This window comes from Manis javanica, chromosome 4, assembly GCF_040802235.1.
Source record: "Manis javanica isolate MJ-LG chromosome 4, MJ_LKY, whole genome shotgun sequence".
Taxonomy (NCBI): domain Eukaryota; kingdom Metazoa; phylum Chordata; class Mammalia; order Pholidota; family Manidae; genus Manis; species Manis javanica.
The window spans coordinates 94,513,542-94,530,480 of record NC_133159.1 but is presented as its reverse complement, the minus strand read 5'-3'; the positions used below and the strand labels follow the sequence as shown (position 1 = coordinate 94,530,480).

The 16,939-nt window shown below is 36.5% G+C and overlaps 1 protein-coding gene across 6 annotated transcripts in view; it reads left to right on the top strand.

Moving 5' to 3' along the window:
* Positions 1–16,939, top strand: part of SYCP1 (synaptonemal complex protein 1) — a 126,752-nt gene that overhangs the window by 84,733 nt on the left and 25,080 nt on the right. For all 6 annotated transcript variants that reach the window (XM_017661817.3, XM_073234394.1, XM_073234391.1 and 3 more), the window contains one exon: positions 1,315–1,488. In XM_017661817.3, the coding sequence (XP_017517306.3) occupies positions 1,315–1,488 (174 nt within the window). The remainder of the gene's footprint in view (positions 1–1,314; positions 1,489–16,939) is intronic.

Sequence of the window (16,939 nt, the reverse complement as noted above, 5' to 3'; positions counted from 1 at the left end):
AAATGTTAAATCCCCTGACATGGCCACAAGGTGGTGTACTTGGCATTCTCAGTCCTTTTGGAGGAGAAAAATTTTGTCTATGAAAGCAGTTACATTTTGGAGATGCTGAGGATGACACCTGATGAATCTACAGAGCAGAAAGATTTTGCTTTCATCAAAATTGTATTGTCAACTATGATGTAGAAATATTTAGGAAAGATGATGTAGAAATGCAACTTTGTGAAAAAAATACTACCCAAATCTGTACTTGCTGGAAGAAGGATTATAAAGTGAGATCTCTAGAACTGGGCAAGAAACCTAAAAATCACTTCACTTAGCTCCTTGATTATATAGATAGGTAAATTTAAGTCTGGAGATTTCCTTAAAAATTGCCCAGCAAGACAGTAAAAAATCTAAGAGAAAAGAGCATATTACTTAACTCCTAGTCCAGTGTTTTTTATAGCACATGTGGTCATCTCTTAAGCCTGCACCCTGTACCCTTCTAATTTAAACCCACTGCAGATTCAAATATCAGGCTTTTTAGAGTAGCCATTTTGTATGTATGTGTGTGTTCCGTTCTTTCTTGTAAGTGATTGCCATGATGATATTCATGGAGATGGTGGTGACCAAAGTAAGTGGTAAAAAAGAAAGTGAGGAGTATAGTTTTTTTTGCGCAATTCTACTAAAGCAACTATTACTAGCTTTCACTAGAAAGATAGGTCAGGTGCTGAAGGAAAGTTATGTATATAAAGGTAGAGAACTGAAGAAGTTGAGCTGAAATAAAATATTTAGAGTAAATTTGTAATTTGTTTATCTTCAGAATTGAGGCAAATAGCCATTTTCTCATTTTTTTTCCTGAAAATTTCTCTAGTTCTATACTTTCATAATTTTTGCCCTTCAAAAATAATAATGATTATTTTTGGAGGAGGAAGAGGCTGGTAGATAGGAAAAAGATGATATTTTATAGATGAGAGAGAAGGAATACAAATGCATAAAAGAATGAATAGAAAGAGTGTAAATTGCCCTCTGGCTTGTAGGCTATTAGAATGAACTAATAAGATATTTTTCTTTAGAAAATCCTCAACTTTTAGTAAGACAGAGAGTTGAGATGTCTTGTATCTTACATCTCTGTGAAGAAACAGGGAAAGACACCATTTTCATCTAAAATGGGAAAATAAAGTGAAAAAGAAGAGAAGTGTAGTTTATTAAAAGTTATCTAATCAATAATAAATTTGGGGGTAAATTCTGGTTTATTCCAGTGCTATTTTTACTAGTTGCTGCATTTTAATGAAAATGACATTTAATGATTTTATTTACTTTTTTTTTTCAACACAGAAAACACAGACATTGGAAACACCTGAAACTCGGTATTGGAAATTTGATTCTAAAGCAGCTCTTCCTCAAAATGTATCTCAAAATTTCCTATCAGCTGATCATGGCAAATCCAAAGATAAAAGAGATTATCTGCAGACATCTGCCAAAAGTACTTTATCTACACCATTACCAAAGGTTGGTTGCCAAAATTTCTAAGAAAGTAGTAACTTTTAATTAAAAAAGAAGGTTCTGTTATCATATACCATACATCTGATGCCACACACAGAGAGAAACCAGATTCCTAAAAGTTTTTGTGATACCAACATGAAATGGTTTCATTTTTTTCTATCACTGTCCACAACTTAATGATATCTTGGGCAGATTTGATAACTTTCAGGCATTCACCAGTACATAGGTCCTTGGTGTGGAAAATTGGCTTCCAACTTGACATTTTTCAGTATTATCCCAGTTACCTTCCTTTACTGTTTATTTCATATCATCTGGCTGTTGGAGTTCTTTACTTAACAGTCAGCCCTTGGTGCAGCAAGTGCTATTAGCAAGGTAGTTCAATTCTAGCTGTCTTCCATAGTCCACTTAATCCACAGAGAATTCATTCAGCCTTTCTATGCTAAATGGCAGTGCAGAATGCTCTACTTCTGACCACATCCCTACCCCAACTCTTTTTCTCTGCTGTCTGCCTCTTTCTAATTTCTGTTTACTCAGTCAGACATAAAGGCAGATAAATAAATCTTCTGTCTAGGTTTATATCCAACTAGAAAATTAGATGCCAGTCTCCCCTTCTTGAAGGCATGCCTTGTCTTTGTAAGGCTGTTGTTACCTCCTCACTTGTTTTGAGAGTTGAGGGGAAAGTATCTCAATCTGTCTCTACCACTTTAAGCTGTAATTTCATGCCTTTCCCTCCCAGTTTCTCTTAAAAACTGAGAAGAAAGGAGATGTTTGGTCATTGATTGTAGGGCCAGTTCAACCACTGTTTAATTAGCCTTGGAGGAAGATCTGGCCTTAATCATAGGTCACTTTCTTTAGAATATGGGTTACCAGCACTTTTCCACATAGCTTTGTGCCCCAGATGACAATTCCAGAGAAAAGAGAAGAGTCCCACTTGCATCCTGTTACATATACAAAACTACCTACCTTGTGAAAATTATGAAAATTAATAAACTATATAACCTGGCAAAACTTTTATATGAAATTATTTTGATGTATTTATTACTATATTACTTAGAATATGAAATAATCTTTATTAAAGAATGACCTTATGTAAAAGTACTTTAGATATTTGCAAGAAAAATGCACAGATCTTAATTGTGTAACATGATGAATCTTTACAAACTAAATGTAATGTTCCAACCAGCACTCAGATTAAAACACAGAATATTACTGTCACCTCAGAAGAGTTTGTTTCCCCTTTCAGTCACTAGCTTCAGGCCAATGACTGTCCTAACCTCTAGTATTAGATGTACCTGCATTTTCTCTAAATATAATCATTTTTGTTTTGACTCTTTTTACTTAATACTGTGTTTGTGGGATTCATCCATATTGTTGCTTGAAGTTGAAGATTCTTTATTTTTATTTTTATATAATATTCCACTGCATTTATCTGTGGTATAGTTCATGGAAATTTGGGTAGTTTCCAGAGTGGGCTTTCATGAATTGTGTTGCTATAAAAATTCTAGTACTTGATATTTACACATTTTGGTTGGGTATGTCTCTAGGAGGGAAACTGATGGGTTACAGGTTTAGCATAATATGTTCCATCTTTTTTTTAATTAAGGTATTATTGATATACACTCTTATGAAGGTTTGACATGAAAAAACAATGTGTTTATTACATTCACCCATATTATCGTGTCCCCCCATACCTCATTGCAGTTACTGCCCACTAGTATAGTAACATGCCACAGAGTCAGTATTTGACTTCTCTGTGCTACTGTCTTCCCCATGATCACCCCTCAATCCCCTTCTTACCCCTCAATCCCCTTCTTCCTCCCTCCTCACCCACCCTCCCTCACCCCTCCCCTCCCCTTTCATAACCGCTAGTCCCTTCTTGGAGTCTGTGAGTCTGTTGTTGTTTTGTTCCTTCAGTTTTGCTTCATTGTTATACTCCACAAATGAGGGAAATCATTTGGTACTTGTCTTTGTCTGCCTGGCTTATTTCACTGAGCATAATGTCCTCCAGCTCCATCCATGTTGTTGCAAATGGTAGGATTTGTTTCTTTCTTATGGCTGAATAGCATTCCATTGTGTATATGTACCACATCTTCTTTATCCATTCATCTATTGATAAACACTTAGGTTGTGTCCATATCTTGGCTATTGTAAAAAAGTGCTGCAATAAACATAGGAGTGCATATGTCTTTTTGAATCTGAGATCTTGTTTTTTTTGGGTAAATTCCTACGAGTGGAATTCCCAGGTCAAATGGTATTTGTATTTTTAGTTTTTTGAGGAACCTTCATATTGCTTTCCACAATGGTTGAACTAGCTTACAGTCCCACCAGCAGTGTAGGAGGGTTCCCCTTTCTCTGCATGCTCACCAGCATTTATTTGTTCATAGTCTTTTTGATACTGGTTATTCTAACTGGTGTGAGCTGATATCTCACTGTGGCTTTTATTTGCATTTCCCTGTAATTAGTGATGTGGAGCATCTTTTCATGTGCCTGTTGGCCATCTGAATTTCTTCTTTGGAGAATTGTCTCTTCATATACTCTGCCCATTTTTCAATTGGGTTATTTGCTTTTTGGGTGTTGAGGCATGTGAGTTCTTTATATATTTTGTATGTTAATCCCTTGTCAGATATGTCATTTACCAATATATTCTCCCATACGGTAGGATGCCTTTTTGTTCTACTGATGGTTTCTTTTGCCGTACAGAAGCTTTTTAGTTTGATGTAATGTGATGTGTTCATTTTTGCTTTTGTTTCCCTTGCTCGAGGAGATGCGTTCAGGAAGAACTTTCTCATGTTTATATTCAGGAGATTTTTCCCTTTGTTGTCTTCTAAGAGTTTTATGATTTCATGACTTACATTCAGGTCTTTGATCCATTTTGAGTTTACTTTTGTGTATGAGGTTAAACAATAATCTAGTTTCATTCTCTTGTATATAGCAGTCCAGTTTTGCCAACACCAGTTGTTGAAGAGGCTGTCATTTCCCTATTGTATGTCCATGACTCCTTTCTCATATATTAATTGACCATGTATTGTTGGGTTTATATGTGGGCTCTCTAGTCTGTTCCATTGTTTTATGGTTCTGTTCTTGTGCCAGTACCAAATTTTCTCGATTACTGTGGCTTTGTAGTAGAGCTTGAAGTTGGGGAGCATAATCGCCCCAGCTTTATTCTTCCCAGGATTGTTTTGGCTATTTGGGGTCTTTTGTGGTTCCATGTGAATTTTAGAACTATTTGCTTTAGTTCATTGAAGAATGCTGTTGGTATTTTGATAGGGATTGCACTGAATCTCTAGATTGCTTTAGGCAGAATGGCCATTTTGAAAATATTAATTCTTCCTATCCATGAGCACGGGATGTGTTTCCATTTATTGGTCTCTTCTTTAATTTTTCTCATGAGTGTCTTGTAGTTTTCAGAGTATAGGTCTTTCACTTCCTTGGTTAGGTTTACTCCTAGGTATTTTATTCTTTAGATGCAATTGTGAATGGAATTGTTTTCCTGGTGTATCTTTCTGCTAGTTCTTGATTAGTGTATTAATTTTGTATCCTGAAATTTTACTGAATTCATATATTATATTTAGTAATTTTGGAGTGGATTCTTTAGGGTTTTTTATGTACAATATCAAGTCATCTGCAAACAGGGACAGTTTAACTTCTTCCTTGCCAATCTGGATGCCTTTCATTTCTTTGTGTTGCCTGATTGCTGTGACTAGGACCTCCAGAACTATGTTGAATAAAAGTGCGGGGAGTGGCCATCCTTGTCTTGTTCCTGATCTTAAAGGAAAAGCTTTTAGCTTCTTGCTGTTAAGTGTAATATTGGCTGTGGGTTTGTCATATATGGCCTTTATTATGTTGAGGTATTTGACCTCTGTATCCATTTTGTTGAGAGTTTTTATCAGGAATGGATATTGAATTTTGTTGAATGCTTTTTCAGAATCTATGGGGATGATCATGTGGTTTTTGTCCTTTTTGTTGATGTGGTGGATGATATTAATGGATTTTTGAAATGTACTGTCCTTGCATCCCTGGAATAAACCCTACTTGATCATGATGGATGATCTTTATGATGAGTTTTTTAATTTGGTTTGCTAATAATTTGTTGAGTATTTTTGCATCTATGTTCATCAGGGATATTGGGTGTAATTTTCTTGTGGTGTCTTTGCCTGGTTTTGGTATTAGAGTGATCCTGGCCTCATAGAATGAGTTTGGAAGTATTCCCTTCACTTCTACTTTTGGAAAAGTTTAAGGAGGATGGATATTAGGTCTTCACTAAATGGTTGATAAAATTCAGCAGTGAAACCATCTGGTCCAGGAGTTTTGTTCTTAGATAGCTTTTTGATTATCAATTCAATTTTATTGCTAGTAATTGGTCTGTTCATATTTTCTGTTTCTTTCTGGATCAGCCTTGGAAGGTTGTATTTTTCTAGAAAGTTGTCCATTTCTTCTAGGTTATCCAGTTTGTTAGCCTATAAAATTTTATAGTATTCTCTAATAATTCTTTGTATTTCTGTGGTGTCCATAGTGATTTTTCTTTTCTCATTTTTGGTTCTGTTTATTTGTGTAGACTCTCTTTTTTTCTGGGTTTATCTGTTTTGTTTATTTTCTCAAAGAACCAGCTCCTGCTTTCATTGATTCTTTCTGTTGTTTCATTCTTTTCAATTTTATTTATTTCTGCTTTGATCTTTATTATGTCCCTCCTTCTACTGACTTTGGGCCTCATTTGTTGTCCCTTTTCTAGTTTCATTAATTGTGAGTTTAGATTGTTCATATGGGATTGTTCTTCCTTCTTTAAGTAGGCCTGGATTGCTATATACTTTCCTCTTAGAACTGCCTTTGCTGCGTCCCACAGAAGTTGTGGCATTGTGCTGTTATTTTCATTTGTCCCCATATATTGCTTGATCTCTGTTTTAATTTGGTCATTGATCTATTGATTATTTAGGAGCATGTTGTTAAGCCTCCATGTGTTTGTGAGCCTTTTTGTTTCCTTTGTTCAGTTTATTTCAAGTTTTATACCTTTGTGGTCTGAGTAGTTGGTTGGTACAATTTCTCTCTTTTTGCATTTACTGAGGCTCTTCTTGTTGCCTAGTATGTGGTCTAATATGGAAAATGTTCCATGTACACATGAGAAGAATGTGTATCCTGCTGCTTTTGTAGAGTTCTGTAGATGTCTGTTAGATCTATCTGTCTAATGTGTTCAGTGCCTCTGTCCTTTCCTATTTTCTGTCTGGTTGATCTGTCCTTTGGAGTGAGTGGTGTGTTTAAGTCTCCTAAAATGAATGCATTGCATTCTATTTCCTCCTTTAATTCTTAGTATTTGTTTCACATGTGTAGGTGCTCCTGTGTTTGATGCATAGATATTTATAATGGTTATATCCTCTTGTTGGACTGACCCCTTTATCATTATGGAATGTCCTTCTTTGTCTCTTGTGACTTTCTTTGTTTTGAAGTCTATTTTGTCTGATACAAGTACTGCAACACCTGCCTTTTTTTTACCTATTGTTTGCATGGAATATCTTTTTCCATCCCTTCACTTTTAGTCTGTGTATTTCTTTGGGTTTGAAGTGAGTTTTTTGTAGACAGCATACAGATGGGTCTTGTTTTTTTATCCATTCAGTGACTATATCTTTTGATTGATATATTCAGACCATTTACATTTTGGGTGAGTATCAATAGGTATCTGCATTTTCCTATTGTAGGCTTTAGATTCATGGTTACCAAAGGTTCAAGGGTAATTTCCTTACTATCTAAGGGTCTAACTTAACTCACTTAGTATGTTATTACAAGCACAATGTAAAGGTTTTTTTTTTGTCTCCTCCTTTTTCTTCCTCCTCCATTCTTTATATATTAGGTATCATATTCTGTACTTTTTGTCTATCCTTTGACTGTCTTTGGGGGTAATTAATTTAATTTTGCATTTGCCTAGTAATTAACTGTTCTACTTTCTTTACTGCGGTTTTATTACTTCTGGTGACAGCTATTTAGCCTTAGGAACACTTCTGTCTATAGCAGTCCCTCCAAAATACACTGTAGAGATGGTTGTGGTTGGTAAATTCTCTCAGCTTTTGCTTATCTGGAAATTGGTTAATCTCTCCTCCATATTTAAATGATAATCTTGTGGGATAATGTATTCTTTGTTTGATGCCCTTCTACTTTATTGCATTAAGCATATCATGCCACTCCCTTTTGTCCTGTAAGATTTCTGCTGAGAAGTCTGATTATAGCTTGATAGGTTTTTCCTTTGTATGTGATCTTTTTTCTCTCTCTGGCTGCTTTTAATAGTCTGCCTTATCCTTGATCTTTGCCATTTAATTATTAACTGTCTTGGTGTTGTCTTCCTTGGTTCCCTTGTATTGGGAGATCTGTGCACTTCCATGGCCTGACAGATCATCTCCTTCCTGATTGGGGAAATTTTCAGCAATTTTGTCCTCAGAGACACTTTCTATCCCTTTTTCTCTCTCTCTTCTTCTGGTACCCCTGTAATACATTTATTGTTCTGTTTGGATTGGTCACACAGTTGTCTCAATATTCTTTCATTCCTAAAGATCCTTTTTTCTCTCTGTGTCTCAGCTTCTTTATATTCCTCTCCTCTAATTTCTATTTCATTTACCGTCCCTTCCACTGTATCTAATCTGGTTTTAAAACACTCCTTTGTGTTCTTTAACGATTGGATCTCCACCCTAAATTCATTCCTGAGTTCTTGAATATTTTTCTGTACCTCCAGGAGCATGTTTATGATTTTTATTTTGAAATCTCTTTCAAGAAGATTGATTATTTCATTCTTACTTGATCTGTTTTCTGGTGTTTGAGAGATACTTGTTTGAACCAGGTTCCTTTGACCTTTCATGTTTGTATGTGGTGCCCTCTAGTGTCCAGAAGCTTTACTCTCTGGAGCTGCTCAGCCCCTGGAAAGAAGTCAGTGGTCTCAGGGGAGTGGTGCTGGTGCCCGGGAGGAGGAAAGAGCCGTTTCTTGCTTCCTGACTGCTATGCCTGTCTCCACTGCCGGAACCAGTGGGCTGAACACACAGGTGTAAGCCTCTATGCCTTCCGTTTGTAGCTGCTATAGGCAGGGCTTCCCTCTGTCTGTCCTGACGCCAGGGCAGGGGTTCCTGGTTTGCAAGCCAGGTGTGGGTTTTCCGGTAGTAAGGCACAGCAGCCTCTGTATCATGATGGGGGGCCTTGGAGCTGCAGAGTCAACCAGGTGGTTTGGAGTGCCTGAAGATCCTGAAAGTCCCAACCTGCTGGGAAGAGGGTGCCTGGGCACTTTTGTTAGTCTTTGTCCCTTTAGCAGCCCTCTCCCTATTAGGAAGTCTCTCAGATTGCCCACCCAGAGCAGCCGGATATGGATCCCTGTTTTCTACAAGCAGCTGGAATCTCAGTCTCTCCAGGTATTCCTCCTGTCTTAGCTTTCCAACCCCACTAATCACCAGAGCACCATGTAATGTAGGTTCGTGCTCCCAGAGCATATCTCCAGGACTAGGTGTTCAGCAGTCCCCGGCCTCCACTGCCTCCCTGCTCCATTTCTCTTCCTCCCACTGGTGAACTGGGTTTGGGGGAAGGGCTTGGGTCCCACTGGATCATGGCTTTGGTATGTTACCCTGTTCTGTGAGGTCTGTTTGTTTTCACCAGGTATATGCAATCTGGTGCAGCCCTCTTTCCTGTTGCTCTTTCAGGATTACTTGTATTAATTATGTTTTCTTATTATATGTGGTTTAAGGAGTTCTCTGTCTCACCTCTCACACTGCCCTCTTTAATCATATCCTAAGGGCCTGAGCTGTTTTTACTCTGATACAAAATATGTGTGTTTTTCTCACACCAACTAATTCTCCAACTCTCCAGACATGAACTGGATATCCTACAATTTGATTCAATTGTGACACTAACTACCAGGAAATGAAGGCCCCACAGGTTAAGGGCTCAGTCCCACAAGACTGCTTCCACTTCAGACACCAGTCACAGTCCTGCTTGCCACTTGAACTACTGACCAACAGGCTATAAATTTGGGGTTCCCACCTTCTGTGCAGGTTTGATAATTTGCTAGAATGACTCTTAGAACTCAAAAAATTTCTTTATTTACCACTGGTTTATTATAAAAGATGTAACTCAAGAACAGAAAAATGTGCACATAGCACATGGCAAGTTCGGGGAGAAAGGACATGGAGCTTCCTATGCCCTCTCTGAGAGTGCCCCCTCCCCACACCTCCAACCTAGAAGCTGTCTGAACCCCAACCTGGAAACACTCTGAAACCCATCATTTAGGGTTTTTTACTGAGGTTTCATTACCTGACATGATTTATTAAATCATTATCCATTGGTGATTAACTCAATCTTCAACCCTTCTTTCCTCCAAGGAAATTGGGGTGGGGCTGAAAAGCTCCAAACTTCTAATCATGACTTGGTCTTTCTGGCATCTAGCCACCACGTGGAAGCTATCTAGGAACCCCCTACCTCCAGTTATTTCATTAGCATAAACTCAGGACCACATTATGAATAACAAATGATTCTCCTATCATGTCACTGGTGACAAAGATAAAATATTATACCAAAAGATGCTCCTATAACTCAGGAAATTACAGAGTTATAAAAATTCAGTGTCAGGAACCAAGGACAAAGACAAAATATGCATTTCTTATTGTATTACACTGCCAGTCTTTTTTTTTATTGATTGCACCAGTTTACATTCTGACTAGCAGTGAATGAAAGTTGTAGTAGCTCCACATTCTTGTCACCACATGGTATTTTTCTTTTTCTTCTTTTTTAAATCTCTGATTATTTCTACTTGTACTTATCTTTATTTTTTACATTGTTTAATTTTTTAAATTAAGGTATCATTGATATACACTCTTATGAAGGTTTCACAAGAAAAAACTGTGTGGTTATTACATTTACATTCACCCTTATTATTGAGTCCTCCCCCCATACACTATTGCAGTCACTGTCCATCAGTGTAGTAAGATTCCAAAAAGTCCCTATTTGTCTTCTCTGAGCTACATTGTCTTCCCAGTGACCCCACACACATCATGTGCACCAATCACATGGTATTTTTCATCTTTTTTATTTTAGTCATTCTTGTGGGTGTGTTAATCTTAGTTTTTTTTTAAAGAAACTTTATTTAGGAATTCATTGTAGATTTACAGAAAAGTTGCAGAGGTAATACAGAGAATTCCTTTATATCCCTCATCTGGTTTTCTCCATTGTTAACATTTTACTTTACCATGTACATTTGTTGAAAGTAGCAAACATATATTGGTATATTACTATTAACTAAACTTCAGATTTTATTTGGATTTCATTGTTTTTCCTAAACTATTTTCATAGTGTTAATGTCCTCTCTCACTCCCAGGATCCAATCCAGGGTACCACATTGCATTTAATTGTCATGTCTCCCTAGCCTTGACCGTAATTTTTTTTTTCAGTAGCAATATAAATGAATTTTATTCAGTAAAGATATAAAAGATGTATGTCCAGGTCCAGGTATATTCAGTCTTTTGAATTCTCTTTGAAATAGTTATTTTTATTGGTCCCCTTATTAATACATCATTGGATACATACTTGCTTTAGATTTGTGTAGGACAATTGTTTTTAACTTTCTGGAAATTACCCTTTCACAATACTTTGCATTTTCGTATGTCTTTTTTTGTTGTTGTTGTTGTCATTAATCTGCAATTACATGAAGAACATTATGTTTACTAGGCTTTCCCCTACCCCAAGTCCCCCTCCCAAAACCCTGTTACAGTCACTGTCCATGAGCATAGTAAGATGTTGTAGAATCACTACTTGTCTTCTCTGTGTTGCAAAGCCCTCCCCTTTCCTTCACCCCCCCACATTATAATGCTAATCATAATACCCCCTTTCTTCTTCAACACCCTTGTCCTTCCCTACCCTCCCTCTCCCCAGTCTCTTTCCCTTTGGTAACTGTTAGTCTATGCTTGGGTTCTGTGATTCTCCTGCTGTTTTGTTCCTTCAGTTTTTTGTTCTTATACTCCACAGATAAGTGAAATCATTTGGTATTTGTCTTTCTCCGCTTGGCTTATTTCACTGAGCATAATACCCTCTAGCTCCATCCATGTTGTTGCAAATGGTAGGATTTGTTTTCTTCTTATGGCTGAATAATATTCCATTGTGTATATGTACCACATGTTCTTTATCCATTCATCTACTGATGGACACTTAGGTTGCTTCCATTTCTTGGCTATTGTAAATAGTGCTGCGATAAACATAGGGGTGCATCTGTCTTTTTCAAACTGGAGTGCTGCATTCTTGGGGTAAATTCCTAGAAGTGGAATTCCTGGGTCAAATGGTAAGTCTATTTTGAGCATTTTGAGGAACCTCCATATTGCTTTCCACAATGGTTGAAATAATTTACATTCCCACCAGCAGTGTAGGAGGGTTCCCCTTTCTCCACAACCTCACCAACATTTGTTGTTGTCTTTTGGATGGTGGCCATCCTTACTGGTGTGAGGTGATACCTCATTGTGGTTTTAATTTGCATTTCTCTGATAACTAGCGATGTGGAGCATCTTTTCATGTGTCTGTTGGCCATCTGAATTTCTTCTTTGGAGAACTGTCTGTTCAGCTCCTCTGCCCATTTTTAATTGGATTATTTGCTTTTTGTTTGTTGAGGAGCGTGAGCTCTTTATATATTTTGGATGTCAAGTCTTTATCGGATCTGTCATTTATGAATATATTCTCCCATCCTGTAGGGTACCTTTTTGTTCTATTGATGGTGTCCTTTGCTGTACAGAAGCTTTTCAGCTTGATATAGTCCCACTTGTTCATTTTTGCTTTTGTTTTCCTTGCCCAGGGCGATATATTCATGAAGAAGTCACTAATGTTCACATTTTTGCCTATGTTTTTTTCTAAGAGTTTTATGGTTTCATGACTTACATTCAGGTCTTTGATCCATTTCGAATTTACTTTTGTGTATGGGGTTAGACAGTGATCCAGTTTCATTCTCTTACATGTAGCTGTCCAGTTCTGCCAGCACCATCTGTTGAAGAGACTGTCACTTCCCCATTGTATGTCCATGGCTCCTTTACTGAATATTAATTGACCATATATGCTTGGGTTAATGTCTGGAGTCTGTAATCTGTTCCACTGGTCTGTGGCTCTGTTCTTGTGCCAGTACCAAATTGTCTTGATTACTATGGCTTTGTAATAGAGCTTGAAGTTGGGGAGTGAGAGCCCTGCCACTTTATTCTTCTTTCTCAGGATTGCTTTGGCTATTCTGGGTGACCTTAATTTTTTAATGTAGATATTTATGGCTATAAATTATTCTTTAATCACTGATTTCACTGTATCTCACAAGTATTTTTTGTTTTCCTTTTTCATTCTTCTCCAAGCACTTTGTAATTTCCTTTGTGATTTATTTTTTGACTCATTTGTAATTTAGGAGTGTGTTGTATTCCATATTTGTGAATTTCCTCAATATCTATCTGGTTGGTTTATAGTGTTATTGAAGTATTATATTTCCTTGTGTTCTTTCTAGTTCTTTTCATTATTGAAATTTGGAGGTGTGAAAGTCTTCTACTATTATTGTTGAATTATCTATTTTTCCCAGTTTTTGGTTTATATATTTTGGGGCAATGTTGTTAGGTGCATATACTTATAACTGTTACCTTTTCTTGATGGCTTGACCCTTTTCTCCTAATAAAATGTCCTTTTTCCCAATAACATTTTTAACGTGTATTTTGTCTGATATTAGGGTAGCCACTACAGCTCACTTTTGTGTGATCTTAGGGTAGCCACTGCAGCTCACTCTTTGCATGGTGTATCTTTTCCTTGACCTTTCAACCTATTTGTGTTGAATGTAATAGTGTATGTTTTGTGGACAGCATATAGTTGGATAATGGGATCATCACTCATTCTGACAATCTCTGGATTTTATTTGGAATGTTTAATCAACTTTTGACTTAATGTAACTACTAATAAGGTAAAACTTAAACCCATCATTTTGTCCTTTGTTTTTCTCTGTCTTACATTGTTTTTTCTGTTCTTGTATGTCTTCATTAAGGCCTTCTTTTGACTTATAGGTGTTTTCTAATATACCATTTTGATCTTCTTGTTTATTATTATACTTTTGAACCATTTTCTTTGTGACTGAGAATTACATTAACACCTTAATTTTAAATGAATATTTTGAATTAATACCAATATAATTTCCGTAGTGTACAAAAACTTTGCCCCAGTTTAACTTCATTCCCTCTTTCTGTTTTGCTATAATTGTCAGATAAATCACAAATTTATATATTTTAAGTCCATTGATATAGTATTACAATTATTGCTTTATCTGTGTGATATTTTAAATCAGATAGGAAAAAGGAATTAGAAACAAAAATATATCTACATTACCTTTTATAATCACCCATGCAATTTCCTTTACTGGTGCTCCTTATTTGTTCATGTGGATTTCAGTCTAGTGTCCTTGCAGTCTCAGCCTTTAATATTTCTTGTTGGGAAGGTCTCCTAGTGGCAAATTCTCAGGTTTTAATAGGAATATATTAATTTATTCTTCATTTAAAAAAATGATTTTGTTGAATATAAAATTATTTGGTAATAGTTCCTTTTCTTTAAACACTTTGGATATGACAACCCATAGCATTTTGGACCCCATGGTTTCTGATAAATTAGCTGTTAATACTGAGGACCCCTTGTATGTCATGAGTGCCTTGTTTCTTGCCACTTTCAAATTTCTCTTTGCCTTGTGACAGTTTGATTACGATGTGTCTAGGTGTGGTTCTCTTTGAGTTTATCCTCCTTGAAGTTTGTTAAGCTTCTTGGATGTGTGGATTAATGTTTTCATCGAATTTAGTAGGTTTTTAGGCATTATTTTTTCAAATATTTGTTCTTTTTTTCTGCTGTCATTGTGAAACATCCATTATGTAGTACGTTGGTGTGCTTGGTGGTGTCCCACAGGTATCTGAGGTTCTTTCATTTCTCTTCATTCTTTCTATTCCTTAAACTGCATAATATCAATTAAGCTATCATCAGGTTCATGGATTCTTTCTTCTCCTGTTCAAAACTTATGTTGAATCCCTGTAGTTAATTTTTCATTTCAGTTAATGTATTTTCCAACTATAACAATCTAATTGGTTCTTTTTAAAATTAATTTCTCTTTATTGATATTCTTTTTTGGTTAGACTTTTTTTATTGAAGTAGAGTTGATATATAATCTAATATTGGTTTCAAGTATACAACTCAGAGGTTGAACAGTTGCCCGTATTATGAAATCTTCAACCCTACTAGCGCAGTTACTGTCAACATAGGAAGATGTTACAGAAACATTGGCTATATTCTCCATTCTGTACTACCATCCCATGAGCAACATATTATGACTGAGAATTTTTGTGCCCCTTAATAGCCCCTTTCCCATTGTAACCACCAGTCACTTCTCACTGTCTGTGAGTCTACTGCTATTTTGTTCATTCTGTTTTGTTTTGTTTTTATATTCCACAAATAAGTGAAATCATGTATTTGTCTTTCTCTACTGGCTTATTTCACTTAGAATAATGTCCTCTAGATCCATCCATATTGTTGCAAATAGCAAGGTTTCTTTAGTTTTTATGGCAGAATAATATTCCATTATGTATATGTACCACTTCTTCTTTGTCCACTCATCTATTCATGGATGCTTTGGTTGCTTCTATATCTTGGCTATTGTAAATAATGTGGCAATAGAAATAGGGGGACATATATCTTCTTGAATCAGGGATTTTGGTAAATTCTTAGAAGTGGAATTCTGGGTCAAATGGTACTTCTGTTTTTAGTTTTTTGAGGAACCTCCATGCTGCTTTCCACAGTGGCTGCACCCATTCATATTCCCACCAACAGTTTCCTTTTCTCCACATCCTTGCCAACACTTCTTATTGCTTGTCTTTTGGATAGTGGCCATTCTAAATGGTGTGAGATGATACTTCATTGTGGTTTTGATTTGCATTTCCCTGATGATTAGCAATGTGGAGTGCTTTTTCATCTGCCTGTTGGCCACCTGTATTTCTTCTTTGGAGAAATATCTGTCCAGGTTCTCTGCTTATTTATTTATATTTTTTACATTGTGAACAAATTCTTACATAGTGAATAAGTTCTTACATGGTGAACAGTGCAAGGGCAGTCATCACAGAAACTTTTGGTTTTGATCATGCATTATGAACTATAAACAATCAGGTCAAATATGAATATTCATTTGATTTTTATACTTGATTTATATGTGAATCCCACATTTCTCCCTTATTATTATTATTATTATTATTATTATTTTTAATAAAATGCTGAAGTGGTAGGTAGATGCAAGATAAAGGTAGAAAACATAGTTTAGTGCTGTAAGAGGGCAAATGTAGATGATCAGGTGTGTGCCTATAGACTAAGTATTAATCCAAGCTAGACAATGGCAACAAAACATCCATGGATGTAGAAGATTTCTCTCAAAACGGGGGGTGAGGTTCTAAGCCTCACGTCTGTTGATCCCCAATTTCTCACCTGATGGCCCCCCCTGCGACTGTGCCTGTCTTAGGTTGTTCCTCCCTTGAGAAATCTTACCCATCTCTGGCTAACCAGCCATCTTCCGGGGCCATACAGGGAAATGTAAAGTTGGTAAGTGAGAGAAAAGCAATATTCTCTGAAAAGGTTAGCTTTTTACTTCTTTGCAGATTTATGCCCTGTGGCTTCTATGCCCAGCATTTGTCTTGAGATATCTTTACCACTTGGAAGAATTATGATACTTGGTAATTTTTGATATGAGGCACGAATTCTACTAAAGGGCTGTAATTAGGAAGGAAGAAGAAAAGCTATAGAAGTAGCAGACGGAAGAAAACATGGGAGGATTGATTATTTCTTTGACATATCTTCTTGTAGAGTAACATAGGCATGTATAGGTTTTAAACTACTAATTAAATTGCATACACACATTAACATAATAGGAATATAGCTACATAACCAAAGCAGACCTACAATTACCAGCCATCTCCAGTGAAACCAAGAAAACCAGTTAGGCACCCTAGGCATTTGTGAGAACTTATCAATGATATGATGGATATTGTCTAACTGAATTTGAATAGTTTGAGGAAAATCAGACAAATTAAAACAACACATTCCTGGGAACTGTTCACATCCCATATGTTCTTTTAACAGTAGATAGTCTATAGTCGCAAGATTTTGGAGTGCTGCAACTTGCACTTCTCCTAATTCTTGGTTGAGTTCTGACAGTATAGATCCAGTCAAATTTTTTATCTTATTGTATGCACAGGCCAGCTTAGATATCTCCTTCTTCATTCCAATGGCAAGTCCAGGAACCAGTGGGATGAATGCAGCTACAACTGCAACAGCGCCAGGATCTTTGTTGAAGTTTTTTGATGATCATCTTCTGGAATGACTCTTCCAGAGGATGTTGATGTTGGAAGTTCTTCTTCATATTGTATCTTAGTTCATTTTCTTGGTAGCCAAATTAGGCTTTGATCCTCTGTATAGACACAGA